The sequence below is a fragment of the Oncorhynchus keta genome, unplaced genomic scaffold, assembly GCF_023373465.1.
Source record: "Oncorhynchus keta strain PuntledgeMale-10-30-2019 unplaced genomic scaffold, Oket_V2 Un_scaffold_9739_pilon_pilon, whole genome shotgun sequence".
Taxonomy (NCBI): Eukaryota; Metazoa; Chordata; class Actinopteri; order Salmoniformes; family Salmonidae; genus Oncorhynchus; species Oncorhynchus keta.
In genome coordinates, this window is record NW_026291018.1 from 300879 (window position 1) to 314805 (window position 13927).

Genomic DNA, 13927 nt, shown 5'->3' on the forward strand with positions numbered 1-13927 from the left:
TGTACAAAACGTAAACCCAACACTGTTCTCCTCCCATGACTACATGTACAAAACGTAAACCCAACACTGTTCTCCTCCCATGACTACATGTACAAAACATAAACCCAACACTGTTCTCCTCCCATGACTACATGTACAAAACATAAACCCAACACTGTTCTCCTCCCATGACTACATGTACAAAACATAAACCCAACATTGCAGGACGCTTCACAACTTCATAAGACTCCTGATCGAAAAGCTAGATGGCATTGTCAAAACACAAGATTATCAAGGACACAATCACAGTAACACTATAAGCCGTCCATTCATAGAGTATGTCTTCTCACCTGGACCCATGAGGGGTGGTCTGCTGTGTGGTGGAGGCGTAGTCTGGTGAGGCATGGCTGTGTCCATGGGCCCACTGTTCTGGCCTGGGCCCTGGGGGTTGTGGCCCCCATGGCTCTGGAGGGGTGGTGGGGGGCCGTGGTAGGTGTGATGTGGTGGGTGGTTGTTGTTGTTTCCAGGGGGGCATGCGGGGGCGTTCCCTGGGGGTCTACCTTGGGGTGGCCCTCCTCCCGCAGGGTTGTTCTTGTCCCAGAGGTTGACCGTCTTGTTGTAGGCACCCGGGTCGCCCCAAGCCGAGGTGCCGTCGTCAATCTCCATCTTGCGTCGGATGGAGGGTGGGGAAGGTTCCTCCCACCCTGTGGGCTCTCCTCCTGAGGGGTCCTGCTTGCTCCCTCCTCCTCCCCCGTTGCCCTCCCGGCCTGATACACTGGGCTTCACGGGGCCAGGTCCTCCCCAGGATCCCATGCTCCCTTCTCCACCTCCTGCCCCGCCCATGCTCCCTCTAACTCCTCCGCTATTGCTGTTGGAGCTCTCCTGGGGCTTGCCACCCCATCCTTGGGCAGGGCAACTTGGGCGCTGCTGGGCCATCGCTGGCTCTCCCCAGCCTCCACCAACATTTCCCCCCATCCCCGGACCAGGTTTTCCCCAGCCTCGGTTGCTCTCTTTCCAGCCTCCTGCTCCTTCTCCCTCCCAGGGGGGGTTGGTGGTGGGACTGTTCTTCTTGCCATCTGCAGGCTCTCTCCAGTCCCCCCCTCCTCCATTGCCCCCTCCTCCAGCGCTGTTGCCCCAGCCGCTGTGGGGCGGCTTGGGCCCATCTCCCCAGCCCTGGGGCTTGGGGGCCTTGCCGTGGGAAGCATCCCAGCTTGGGGACTTCTCCTCTGGAGCACCCCAGGACTGGCTCCCAGCTTTGGGCATGTTGGGGCCTGACCCGGGGCCTCCTGGTGGGGGGTTCCCCCAGCCCCCAGGACCGTTGGGGGGATTCTTGCTGCTCGGTGGCTCACCCCAGCCAGAGCCTGGTTGGCTGGCTGGAGGCTTGGAACCACCCCAGCCTGGGGCAGCCTGAGGACCAGGCCCGGGACCCTCGCTCTTGGGGTCAACCCGATGAGGGGGGCCGTGGCTGGGGTTTGAGGGCCCTTGGGCTGGCTCGGTGGGAGTGTTGGGGCCGGAGCCTCCCCAAGAGTCCGTCCCGGCAGCATCTGCCTTTCGTTGGGTGCGTGCCGCCTCCTCCATGTCCCAGGACGTGTGCTGGCGGACGGGGGTCTGGCCCCAGCCTGTGTTGCACAGCACCCTGGGGTCCAGGTCAGGGGCTGGGAGCAGGGGGGCAGGCTCATCCCTGGACGACCGGTCCTGTCGGAGGGAGTGTCCCGCTCCATCCATGCCCTCGCTACTGCCCTCGCTGGCCGCCGTGGTGCTTGGGGCTCGGGTGCTCCAGGATCTGGCCTGCTGGGGAGGAGAGCTGGGGGCGTCCCAGCCCCCCTGGACCTCGCCAGAATGCTGCTTCCCCCAAGCGTCTCTGCTGCTCTGGCCTCCCCAGCCTCCAGAGGTTCCACCACCACTGCTTCCATGGCTCCCCCAGCCCCCGCCTCCAGAGTCCCAGCCCGAAGGCTCCGCGGAGGAGGCGACTGACTTGGAGTCTCCATTGTTGCCCCAGACGGAGTTGCCATCCTCTCCATTGACCAGCTGGGAAGCTCCAGGAGGAGGCTGGCCCAGGGAGCCCATACCTCCGGAGGGGCCACTCCAGCCGGACACGCTGTGGATAGGGGGCTCCTGTTGCTTGCTAGTATGATTTGGTCCGTCAGTGTTAAGGTTCTGAGGTTCTGAGCTGAAAGACACATTCGTGGATGAGGATGGGTGTGGCTCAGATGATTCTCCCCAGGTGCTGCCTCCCCCAACCGGAAGGTTGCCGTTGGTGCCGCCCACCATGTTTCCTCCTCTGATGCCGTTCCCCTGGGCGTGAGAGGTGCCTGGCGGGTCGCAGAGGTTTGGAGGGGGTTGAGAAGAAGGGGGTTGATTGGGGTTGGCTCCCCCTGAGCTGCTTGCCCCCGCTCCTCCGCCCCCGTCGTGCCCCAGAACAGGCCAGGCCGAGGGGTTGGCATTGGGGTTCAGGTTCAAGTTGGAGGTGGTGGAGGAAGAGGAGCCCCAACCCCTGCCTCCTCCTCCTCCCATTGGGCCATCAGTCTTCCCCTCCCCACCCCCGACAGAGGAGGACTGAGGAGGGCCATGGGGGGACGGACCGGGACCAGATCCCCAGCCCCGATTGGCTGCTCCTTGGCTGGAGGCCATGCCGACCGTGCCTGCCCCGGGGTGATTGGCTGAGCTGCCGGGCCCAGAGCTGGCTCCTTTGCTGCTGGGGTAGTTGGCAGGAAAGTGGCCTGTCTGGCCGTTGGCCCCCGTGGCCATGCTCATACTGCTGCTGCTGCTGGCCGGGTCAGTGTCCGAGGGGCATCCTCCTGCAGGGCCCTGGCTCTGGCTGCTGCGGGAAATGGAGGGCCAGGCCTCGGTGTCGCTCTCGTCGATGATCACTGTATCCCAGCCACTGCGATTGGCCGACACTGAGGCGGAAGTGGCACTCCGATTGGCTGGCTGGTGTCCCCAGTGGGGATTCTCATAATGGGCTCCCGGGCCACTCTGTGGGGGCAGCTCTGTTGAATGAGAGAGGATGGAGAGAAAGAGAGGATGGAGGGAGAGAGAGGGAGAAAGGGACAAGGTTAGTATGTCTTCATACCTAGAAGATAACATGACAACAGTTGGCATCTAAACATATGCCAAGAGTGTGCAAAGCTGTCCTCAAGGCAAAGGGTGGCTACTTTGAAGAATCTAACATATAATTTAACATATATTTTGACATATGATTCCATGTGTTATTTCATAGTTTATGTCTTCACTATTATTTTACAAAGTAGAAAATCCTTTGAATGAGTAAGTGTTCGAAAACTTTTGACCGGTAGTGTATATGCCAAAATGTTCCCAAACTGGAGATTTAACCGATGATGGAGGACCCTTCAATTCTGGCTTATGGAGCCCACCAGTCCCCATCTACACAGTCCCCATCTACACAGTCCCCATCTACACAGTCCCCATCTACACAGTCCCCATCTACACAGTCCCCATCTACACAGTCCCCATCTACACAGTCCCCATCTACACAGTCCCCATCTACACAGTCCCCGGCTGCGCCTCACAAAAGGATCGTTTTAAATCAGCCAGTTAAGATTAGAATTTCGATTACAACGTGCGCATACAACGTACTTGTTTTAATAGCCTACGATGTTTATTCAGCTCAAATGTAATCACAAGGCGATGGCATACAACTCAGTGTAGGTATAGGCTAGTGTTTTTATTGGTTTTCTGTATTCATTTCAGGTTCACAGTACTGACCGAACCGAGGTCCCCGTACAGAACAGTTCGGTGCGAATACGCCACTGCTTATAACTAACTATAAGTTAAGTAAAACTATAAGATGTCATATGGTTTGCTAACTTGTTAGCTAAGTGGCTCGATGTTAAGATCAAGCTTCTTGGTTACAGCAGAGACATTCAATCCCCTCCTGGATCAAGAACCCGGTTGCCTAAATTATTTGGCGTGTCATTATTTTGATAACTAAATAGCTCCCCCTTGTGTGCACTTCTGGTAATACAGTATACCCCTGTATAGTACAGTATGACAATCTGTCTACTGTCCAACCCTGGTTGAAATGTTGTGGGAGTTCTGTTTATTCTGCATATTTCGAAATACCCCGGTATACAGTATTAACGGTATACCGCCCAAGCCTAGTAATCTCAACAGCTTTACCCTAGTTGCAGTCATCTTGGAATAAAGTGGGAGGCCTAGGTGGAGTCCACCGGCAGATCTGAAGACACCCATCCTCAGTCCTTACCCTTGACCCCTTGAGTCCTGCAGTTCAGCCTCAGTCTGGTCCTGACACCAGCTTCACAAACATTTGTCTCGACTGATAACCACTCTGCCCTGGAGTGTATTCCATGAGGTGAAACACTTTACATTTGTTCCGGCATCATTGTGATGTGTACTGCTGATATGACAAACACAAGTACCTGAACTACACAATACAACATTTATATCTGAATGTTTCCTAACGTTGCACCCCTGCTGTACAGAAGATTGCCTCCCAGTCCCCTCAAATCTCTCTACTGCCTCTACTCCTCAAACCCAAACAGTAGGATTTCTTTCTCTTCCAATAAAGAAACCACTGCTGAGAGAGGCTTGGGTAACAACAGTTCTAGAACTATCCCCTGAAGCAGCTTGGTGCATAAGAAGTGAGTCAGTCCAAAAGCAGCAGCTGCTCTAGATGCACTGCCGTGGTAATCACTCTGCCGCCGCGTCAGTTCCCTCTCGTTGTTTTTGGTGTGCCTCCACATGCATGTGTGAGCGGAACGGACTGCACACACACAGCGTCTGCTTTTGTCTGATCTTTAAAATGGGGAGAGATGATGTTTGTCTGCAAGCTTTTGCTGGCTGTCTGTCTCTCACTCTCTGCAGAGCTTAGGCTTCTTCCAATGATTATATACAAATGAAAAACAGAAAGAGAGGGAGGGAGAAAAGGGCAGTGTCTCAGACACAGCGGTGTGGTTTCTGTGGTGTAGTACAGGACGCCATTTTATCAAATCTGAACCAGAGCCAAAAACGCTCAGAGCTACAGTCTGTATCTGTTTCTCTCTCTCTCTCTCTCTTCCTGCAGCACGGTCGCTTCTCTGAAAAACACAAACTATCCTCATGAAGATATTCATCAGAATGTCATCTGTCGCTGCTGGATGTTTTCCGTTGCAAAATCGTACTTATCTTAGTACTTGCATGCATTTAAAGGCAATCGCGCACTACAATGCACAACGCAGTGAAAGACGCCCAACGAATAAAGAGAAAGAGGGGGGATCACGGGCGAAAAGCAGGAACAATACCTGAGGAGAGGTACCTTCCGACCATGGTGAGCGAGCGCTACGTTTGGAGCGAAGCGGTGGCGGCGCAGGCGGCCATCCCCGTGTGTCTCTAGTCTCAATATGTCTGCTCGGCTCGCCAGGGCTTTCAGAGGCTCATTTTTGAAATACTGCCAAGAAGCTGCGAGCTCTCGCGGCATGAGAGAGACACACACACCCTCCCCCCTCTGCTCTGCTCCAGCCTGCTTTGGCTTGGCTAGAGCCATCCTGCCCCTCTCTCTTTCTCTCTGGCTTTATTTAGAAATCCACTCTATTCCTATCCATGGAGAGAGGATATTCTCTCTCTCAGAGAGAGTAGGGGCAGGCGTAGAGGGTTATGGTTAAAGCAGAGAGCATTTCATTGTGCACTCAATCCGCTCGCTCACGAGAGAGAAAAAACTAAACAAAAGGGAGATTCCTTTTTGCTGCCTCCCTCCCTCCCGCTTTCATGCTTTTGGAGTGGTCACTAAATGTTTAGCCAGGACCACTCCATTTACATTGAGCACAGCCTGGCCATCAATGGAAGCCTCTCCAAAAGCAGAAGAGAGGAAGAGTTTTTGCTGCATCGTTGAGTGTTCAGGAATGACACTCAAATGTGCACACACATACGCACGAAAACAGACATGTTCACCCGCACACTCAGACAATAACACGCATCCAGAAACATGCAGGTATGCAGACACATTCTATGCACATATGCATTCAGATACATATGCATGTACACATATCATATGCACGTGTTCACACACACACACACACACACCCCCTCCCCTTCCTGCTTCACAACGATTTCCTATAGTATGCTGGCAGATGACGCAAAAACTGCTGTTGTGTGACGTCCCAAACAGAGACAGACTAGTCTGCAGTGGGACGACACAGCACATACCAGAGCAGCTCCCTGGAACGCAAAACAGACCCAGTTTGGCCCGGAGAAACACTACCACTTCAACGGCTGCATGGAAAACAGCATAAACACATGAAATGAAGATCACATGGAGGTGGGCAGGAGGCCAAGAAGAGCTAAACGTCTGTCTTTACACAGTGAGGTCTGGAGGGAGGGAGGGAGGGAGGGAGGGAGGGAGGGAGGGAGGGAGGGAGGGAGGGAGGGAGGGAGGGAGGGAGGGAGGGAGGGAGGGAGGGAGGGAGGGAGGGAGGGAGGGAGGGAGGGAGGGAGGGAGGGAGGGAGGGAGGGGAGAAAAGGGAAAGCATGGCAAAGACAGGGAGAAGAAGAGAGAAAATGAGGTAGAGAGACAACAGAGAGGAGGGGTTAGAGAAAAAGAGAGCTAAACAGAGGAGGGGCAGGCCACTATCGGGCACTAGCTAGAGGCAGGCCGCTACCGGGCACTAGCTAGAGGCAGGCCGCTACCGGGCACTAGCTAGAGGCAGGCCGCTACCGGGCGCTAGCTAGAGGCAGGCCGCTACCGGGCGCTAGCTAGAGGCAGGCCGCTACCGGGCGCTAGCTAGAGGCAGGCCGCTACCGGGCGCTAGCTAGAGGCAGGCCGCTACCGGGCGCTAGCTAGAGGCAGGCCGCTATCGGGCGCTAGCTAGAGGCAGGCCGCTATCGGGCGCTAGCTAGAGGCAGGCCGCTAGCTAGAGGCAGGCCGCTAGCTAGAGGCAGGCCGCTACCGGGCGCTAGCTAGAGGCTTGCAAAAGAGAAGCAGTAACAGCAGCAGCTCCTAAGCTAACTGAAGGTGGGTATTGTTTACAAACGAACCTCTACTGCTCCAACACACAATACGTCAAAGTCCCACCAGAAGAACAGTGGTTCCTTATGTGGAAACCCAGGCCCCAGCCTCTGATTGGTGCTTTGTGTATAAATAATGCCCTTCATGTAAACTGTCTGGATGGCACTTACCCAAACCTCCAATCCACTACCTCGCTGCTGTTTCCCAGAAACGCGGACGGATGGTGAATTGCAATCTCAGCCTAGACATTGCTGTTGTTAAGGTTTTTGTTTAGTAGTTTTCCTTTCATTATGTTTCAACAAGTTGGGTTTGTAGGGTGAGAGAGTGTGAAAGTGTGAAGGTGAGGGAGATGAGGAAGAGAGTGTGAAGGTGAGGGAGATGAGGAAGAGAGTGTGAAGGTGAGGGAGATGAGGAAGAGAGTGTGAAGGTGAGGGAGATAAGGAAGAGAGTGTGAAGGTGAGGGAGATAAGGAAGAGAGTGTGAAGGTGAGGGAGATAAGGAAGAGAGTGTGAAGGTGAGGGAGATAAGGAAGAGAGTGTGAAGGTGAGGGAGATAAGGAAGAGAGTGTGAAGGTGAGGGAGATAAGGAAGAGAGTGTGAAGGTGAGGGAGATAAGGAAGAGAGTGTGAAGGTGAGGGAGATAAGGAAGAGAGTGTGAAGGTGAGGGAGATAAGGAAGAGAGTGTGAAGGTGAGGGAGATGAAGGTGAGGGAGATGAAGGTGAGGGAGATAAGGAAGAGAGTGTGAAGGTGAGGGAGATAAGGAAGAGAGTGTGAAGGAGGGAGGGAGGGAGATAAGGAGAGAAGATGAAGGTAAGGGAGATAAGGGAGATGAAGGTGAGGGAGAGGAAGAGAGTGAGGGAGTGAAAGAAAGTGAGAGCAGGAGGAGAGCTGGATAGTCACAGTCAGCACAGAGAATGAGAAAAAGTGGAAGAGAGAGTGAAGAAGAGATGGGTGTGTTAGTCAGGTCTCAGCTGGGTTGGTCCAGGCATAATGAAGACCCCCGGGGGCAGGAGAGGAGAGGCTTGTAGAGAGAAAGACGGCTGCTCTTTCAATCCTTCCAACCAGACACACTATTACTTACCATACACACACACTGCTGCACCCCCACCATCAAACCCCCTCTACCATTCCCATGATTAGCCTACAGTCTGATGACTATTGGCCCATAGAGAAACAATATTAGATGAAAACATTCTCAACTGAATTGTGTGTTGTCCTGTCAACACACTCACCCTGAGTAAGGCACAAGCCCAGTATGCTATAAACAGATGTAACCCAGAAAAGCTGCAACTTCGAGTGGCAGACTTTCTTCAACATCATCTTGATTATAGAAGAGCAACACACATTGGGTCTGAGACGAAAACAAAGCAGGCCATGCAAACACGGAGATTACCATAACACACTGTCATGTGGGTGAATAACTGATGGTAGAAAATGGCAGCATTACATACAGCAGGGACGTCCTTGTATTGCTTTGACTACTATGAAGTAGAGATAGCTGGATGTTTGTCTCAGTTTGTTCAAGGCCACCGAGTCTTGTATTATTGACCATACCTCTTCTAATAGATTCAGTGGAGTACAATTTACAGATGGACTATTGACTAAGCCCCAGGTGGCACAGGTCGTCTAATAATAAAGTAACCACCATGCAAGGTGTGTGTGTGTGTGTGTGTGTGTGTGTGTGTGTGTGTGTGTGTGTGTGTGTGTGTGTGTGTGTGTGTAGCCCGTCACTGTACAGTTACAAAACGTTTAGACGGGCAGAGGGGAGGGGGCAGTGTGAGGGAAGACAGATACGGTCTTACACAACAACCTCCACTGTGTCCCTGTTCTCCTGTTGCGTGTGTGTATGACGACGTGACGTAAATCTGGCGACACCACTGGCGGCCATTGGGCCACAGAGAAGGCAAGCTGGGTCCTCAGCTCAACGAGAGGAGACACCAACAGACAGACTCTAGGATGGCAGCCTATCGCTGGGGTCCTACAGCTTCCAGTGTTATGCAGTTGTTTCAGCTTGCTCTTGATAAAATAACAATCTGGTAGATGACTCCTACACTGTAGAATTGTATTGAGTATCGTTGGGATGGAGCTTAGTGCTTAGGCATTAATGCACAACAACCCTACTGCTAAAATATGTAAAGGTAACACTTCTATGAGTGCCGTTATGAGGACACAGACATACTTTAAAAAGCAATGCAAAACGCCCTTATAAAAATCAACTACAGATGTAGGATCTGAATTTGATCACCCTGTTGCAGGACAACTTTCCTGCAATGCAGGACATTTCAAATGTGTATTGTTTTTGAGGTTTAAAAAGGCTTCAGAAGTTTGTAATTTCCACAGAAATTTCCCCTACGAGAAATGGATCAACCGCTACATAAATGTGCATTAATTATAATCCATATTTCCTGTTGCTGCAGGACTATTTTCCTGCTGTAACAAACATCCTCAAATTAAGATACTTCGATTTTCTAAAATTTCCTCAATCTACAGACAATACCCCATAATGACCAAGCAATTATTATTTTATTTTTTATTATTAATATTTTTAACATATTTGATAATTTATAAAAACTGAAATATCACATTTAAATTCACTACCGTTCAGAAGTTTGGGGTCATTTAGAAATGTACTTGTTTTTGAAAGAAAAGCACATTTGTACATTAAAATAACATCAAATTGATCAGAAATGCAGTGTAGACATTGTTAATGTTGTAAATGACTATGGTAACTGGAAACGGCAAATTTTTATGGAATATCTACATAGGAGTACAGAGGCCCATTATCAGCAACCATCACTCCTGTGTTCCAATGGCACGTTGTATTAGCTAATCCAAGTTCATCATTTTAAAATGCTAATTGATCATTAGAAAACCCTTTTGAAATTGTTAGCACAGCTGAAAACTGTTGTTCTGATTAAAGAAGCAATACAACTGGCCTTCTTTAGACTAGTTGAGAATCTGGAGCATCAGAATTTGTGGGTTCGATTACAGGCTCAAAATGGCTAGAAACAAAGACCTTTCTTCTGAAACTCCTCAGTCTAAGGACATTTCTACGTGACCCCAAACTTTTGAACGCTAGTGTTCGTATTCAGACCCTTTACTCAGTACTTTGTTGAAGCACCTTTGGCAGCGATTACAGCCTCGAGTCTTCTTGGGTATGATGCTACAAGCTTGGCACACATGTATTTGGTGAGTTTCTCCCATTCTTCTCTGCAGATCCTCTCAAGCTCTGTCAGGTTCGATGGGGAGTTTTGCTGCACAGCTATTTTTAGGTCTCTCCAAAGTAGAGGATGACCAATGAATCAGAATGGCCGATTAATAAGGGCCGATTTCAAGTTCTCATTACAATATGAAATCTGTATTTATGGACACCGATTTGGCCAAGTTTTATTTTAATTTTTTACACCTTTATTTAATCTTTATTTAACTAGGCAAGTCAGTTAAGAACACATTCTAATTTTCAATGACGGCCTAGGAACGGTGGGTTAACTGCCTTGTTCAGGGGCAGAAAGACACATTTTTACCTTGTCAGCGCAGGGATTCAATCTTGCAACCTTACAGTCACCTAGTCCAACGCTCTAACCACCTGCCTCATTGCACTCCACGAGGAGCCTGCCTGTTACACGAATGCAGTAAGCCACGGTAAGTTGCTAGCTAGCATTAAACTTATCTTATAAAAAAAAAATCTATCAATCATAATCACTAGTTAACTACACATGGTTGATATTACTAGTTTATCTAGCGTGTCCTGCGTTGCATATAATCGATGCGGTGCGTATTTGCGAAAAAGGACTGTCCTTGCTCCAATGTGTACCTAACCATAAACATCAATGCCTTTCTTAAAATCAATACACAGAAGTATATATTTTTAAACCTGTATATTTATCTAAAAGAAATCCAGGTTAGCAGGCAATTTAACCATGTGAAATTGTGTCACTTCTCTTGCATTCATTGCACGCAGAGTCAGGGTATATGCAACAGTTTGGGCCACCTAATTTACCAGAATTTTACGTAATTATGACATAACATTGAAGGTTGTGCAATGTAACAGGAATATTTAGACTTATGCCACCCGTTAGATAAAATACGGAACGGTTCCGTATTACACTGAAAGAATAAAAGTCTTGTTTTCGAGATGATAGTTTCCGGATTTGGCCATATTAATGACCTAAGGCTCATATTTCTGTGTGTATTATGTTATAATTAAGTCTATGATTTGATATTTGATAGAGCAGTCTGTCTGAGCGATGGTAGGCAGCAGCAGGCTCGTAAGCATTCATTCAAACAGCACTTTTGTGGGTTTTGCCAGCAGCTCTTCGCAATGCTTCAATCATTGCGCTGTTTATGACTTCAAGCCTATCAACTCCCGAGATTAGGCTGGTGTAACCAATGTGAAATGGCTAGCTAGTTAGCGGGGTGCGCGCTAATAGCGTTTCAAACGGCACTCGCTCTGAGACTTGGAGTAGTTATTCCCCTTGCTCCTCCAATAATCAAAGGTATATGAAATACAAATGGTATAGAGAGAAATAGTCCTATAATAACTACAACCTAAAACCTCTTACCTGGGAATATTGAAGACTCATGTTAAAAGGAACCACCAGCTTTCATATGTTCTCATGTTCTGAGCAAGGAACTTAAACGTTGGCCTTCTTACATGGCAGATATTGCACTTTTACTTTCTTCTCCAACACTTTTTGTTATTGCATTATTTAAACCAAATTGAACATGTCTCATTATTTATTTGAGGCTAAATAGATTTTATTGGTGTATTATATTAAGTTAAAATAAGTGTTCATTCAGTATTGTTGTAATTGTCATTATTACAAATAAATTAATAAATTGTCCGATTAATCGGTATCGGCTTTTTTTTGGTCCTCCAATAATCGGTATTGGCATTGAAAAATCATAAATCGGTCGACCTCTACTCCAGAGATGTTCGATCGGGTTCAAGTCTGGGCTGTGGCTGGGCCACTCAAGGACATTCAGAGACTTGTACCGAAGCCACTCCTGTATTGTCTTGGTTGTGTGCTTAGGGTTGTTGTCCTGTTGGAAGGTGAACCAGTCTGAGGTCCGGAGTGCTCTGGAGCAGGTTTTCGTCAAGGATCTTTGTACTTTTCTCCGTTCATCTTTCCCTCGATCCTGACTAGTCTAAGTCCCTGCCGCTGAAAAACATCCCCAAAGCATGATTCTGCACCACCATGCTTCTCTGTAGGGATGGTGCCAGGTTTCCTCCAGACGTGACGCTTTGCATCAGCTTGGTTTCATCAGACCAGAGAGTCTAGTTTCTCATGGTCAGAGTCCTTTAGGCGCCTTCTGGCAAACTCCAAGCGTGCTGTCATGTGCCTTTTACTGAGTGGCTTCCGTTTGGCCCCTCTATCATAAAGGTCTGATTGGTGGAGTGCTGCAGAGATGGTTGTCCTTCTGGGTGGTTCTCCCATTTCCACAGAGGATCTCTGGAGCTCTGTCAGAGTGACCATCTGGTTCTTGGTCACTTCCCTGACAAAGGCCCTTCTCCCCCGATTGCTCAGTTTGGCCGGGCGGCCAGCTCTAGGAATAGTATTGGTGGTTCCAAACTTCTTCAATTTAATAATGAGGAGGCCACTGTGTTCTTGGGGAACTTCAAATGCTAAAGAAATGTTTTGGTACCCTTCCCCAGACCTGTGCCTCGACACAATCCTGTCTCGGAGCTCTACCGACAATTCTTTCAACCTTGTTTTCTCTGATATGCACTGTACTTATGTAAATAAGGTATCTATTTATTTTTAATACATTTTCAGAAATTTCTTTGAAACCTGTTTTAGTTTTGTCATTATGGGGTATTGTGTGTAAATTGATGATTTTTTTTATTTAATCATTTTAGAATAAGGTTGTAACGTAACAAAATGTGGGAAAAATCAAGGAGTATGAATACTTTCCGAATGCACTGTAGGTAGAGAGAGTGTGAGAGCGAGAAACAGAAGCAGGGAGGGATCTGGTTACGGGACCACGTAGCCTCCGTATGGGCCGTAACATCCTGCACACCCACAGCCTGGCGCATGTGCTGCCCTATAGGGTGAGGGGTAATACTGTCAAATCAATACATTCAGTGGGGAGGGATCTGGTTACGGGCCCACGTAGCCTCCGTATGGGCCGTAACATCCTGCACACCTACAGCCTGGCGCATGTGCTGCCCTATAGGGTGAGGGGTAATACTGTCAAATCAATACAATACATATTCCATTTGTTTTATGATATGGAAGAGTGAAGTGCACATTTGGACTCCCGGGTGTTTGGCTTACTTGTATGACATCAGTGGTATTTATTATATTCCTTAATGTCTCATCTTTCAAAAATACTGTACGTCGAGTCCTCTTAAGTTACTCAGACAACAAAACAATGTGGGAGGGATGGGGGGAAACTTCTTGTTGTGCGCGTTGTGCTCAAGTTCAGAACGTCTGTCAGTCAAAACCCCTACAGAGCTGTGAAGTGGAGACCGGAGGTCTGACGTCATGTATAGCATATTACTGTACATGACACTGCATTCCAATGTCGATGAGTGTAAAGGGCTGCGGCAGACAGAGATGGGAAATAGGGGACCTCTCTCAGAACCTGTAGTGGGGGCTCAGGACTGAACTAATGAGGTCTGAGGTCTGTAATATTTATCATAGGTACACTTCAACTGTGAGAGACAGAATCTAAAACAAAAATCCAGAAAATCATATTGTATGATTAAGTCATTAATTTGCATTTTATTGCATATTCAGTGGCTAATGGATTAGGACCCAGATTGCAGTTCCTATGCGTTCCACTAGATGTCAACAGTCTAGACATTGTTTCAGGCTTGTTTTCTGAAAAATGAAGGAGACCTGAGGAAGAACTGCAGAACTGGACTGAGGAAGAATGCAGAGCTGGTTTGCGAGCGTGACCGAGTGCGCGCCCTTCGGCAGGGTAGCCTAGTGGTTAGAGCGTTGGACTAGTAACCGGAAGGTTGCAAGTTCAAACCCCCGA

General features: G+C 49.0%; 1 protein-coding gene across 9 annotated transcripts in view; it reads right to left on the minus strand.

Annotated features, from left to right (window-relative positions):
- LOC118382940 (trinucleotide repeat-containing gene 6C protein-like) overlaps nucleotides 1-13927 on the minus strand; it is an 86062-nt gene that overhangs the window by 28372 nt on the left and 43763 nt on the right. For 8 of the 9 annotated variants that reach the window (XM_052517757.1, XM_052517756.1, XM_052517761.1 and 5 more), the window contains exon 5: nucleotides 330-2969. In XM_052517757.1, the coding sequence (XP_052373717.1) occupies nucleotides 330-2969 (2640 nt within the window). Of the gene's footprint in view, nucleotides 1-329; nucleotides 2970-5240; nucleotides 5447-13927 lie in introns of those variants that run through there. The other variant, XM_052517762.1, reaches the window with a different exon arrangement.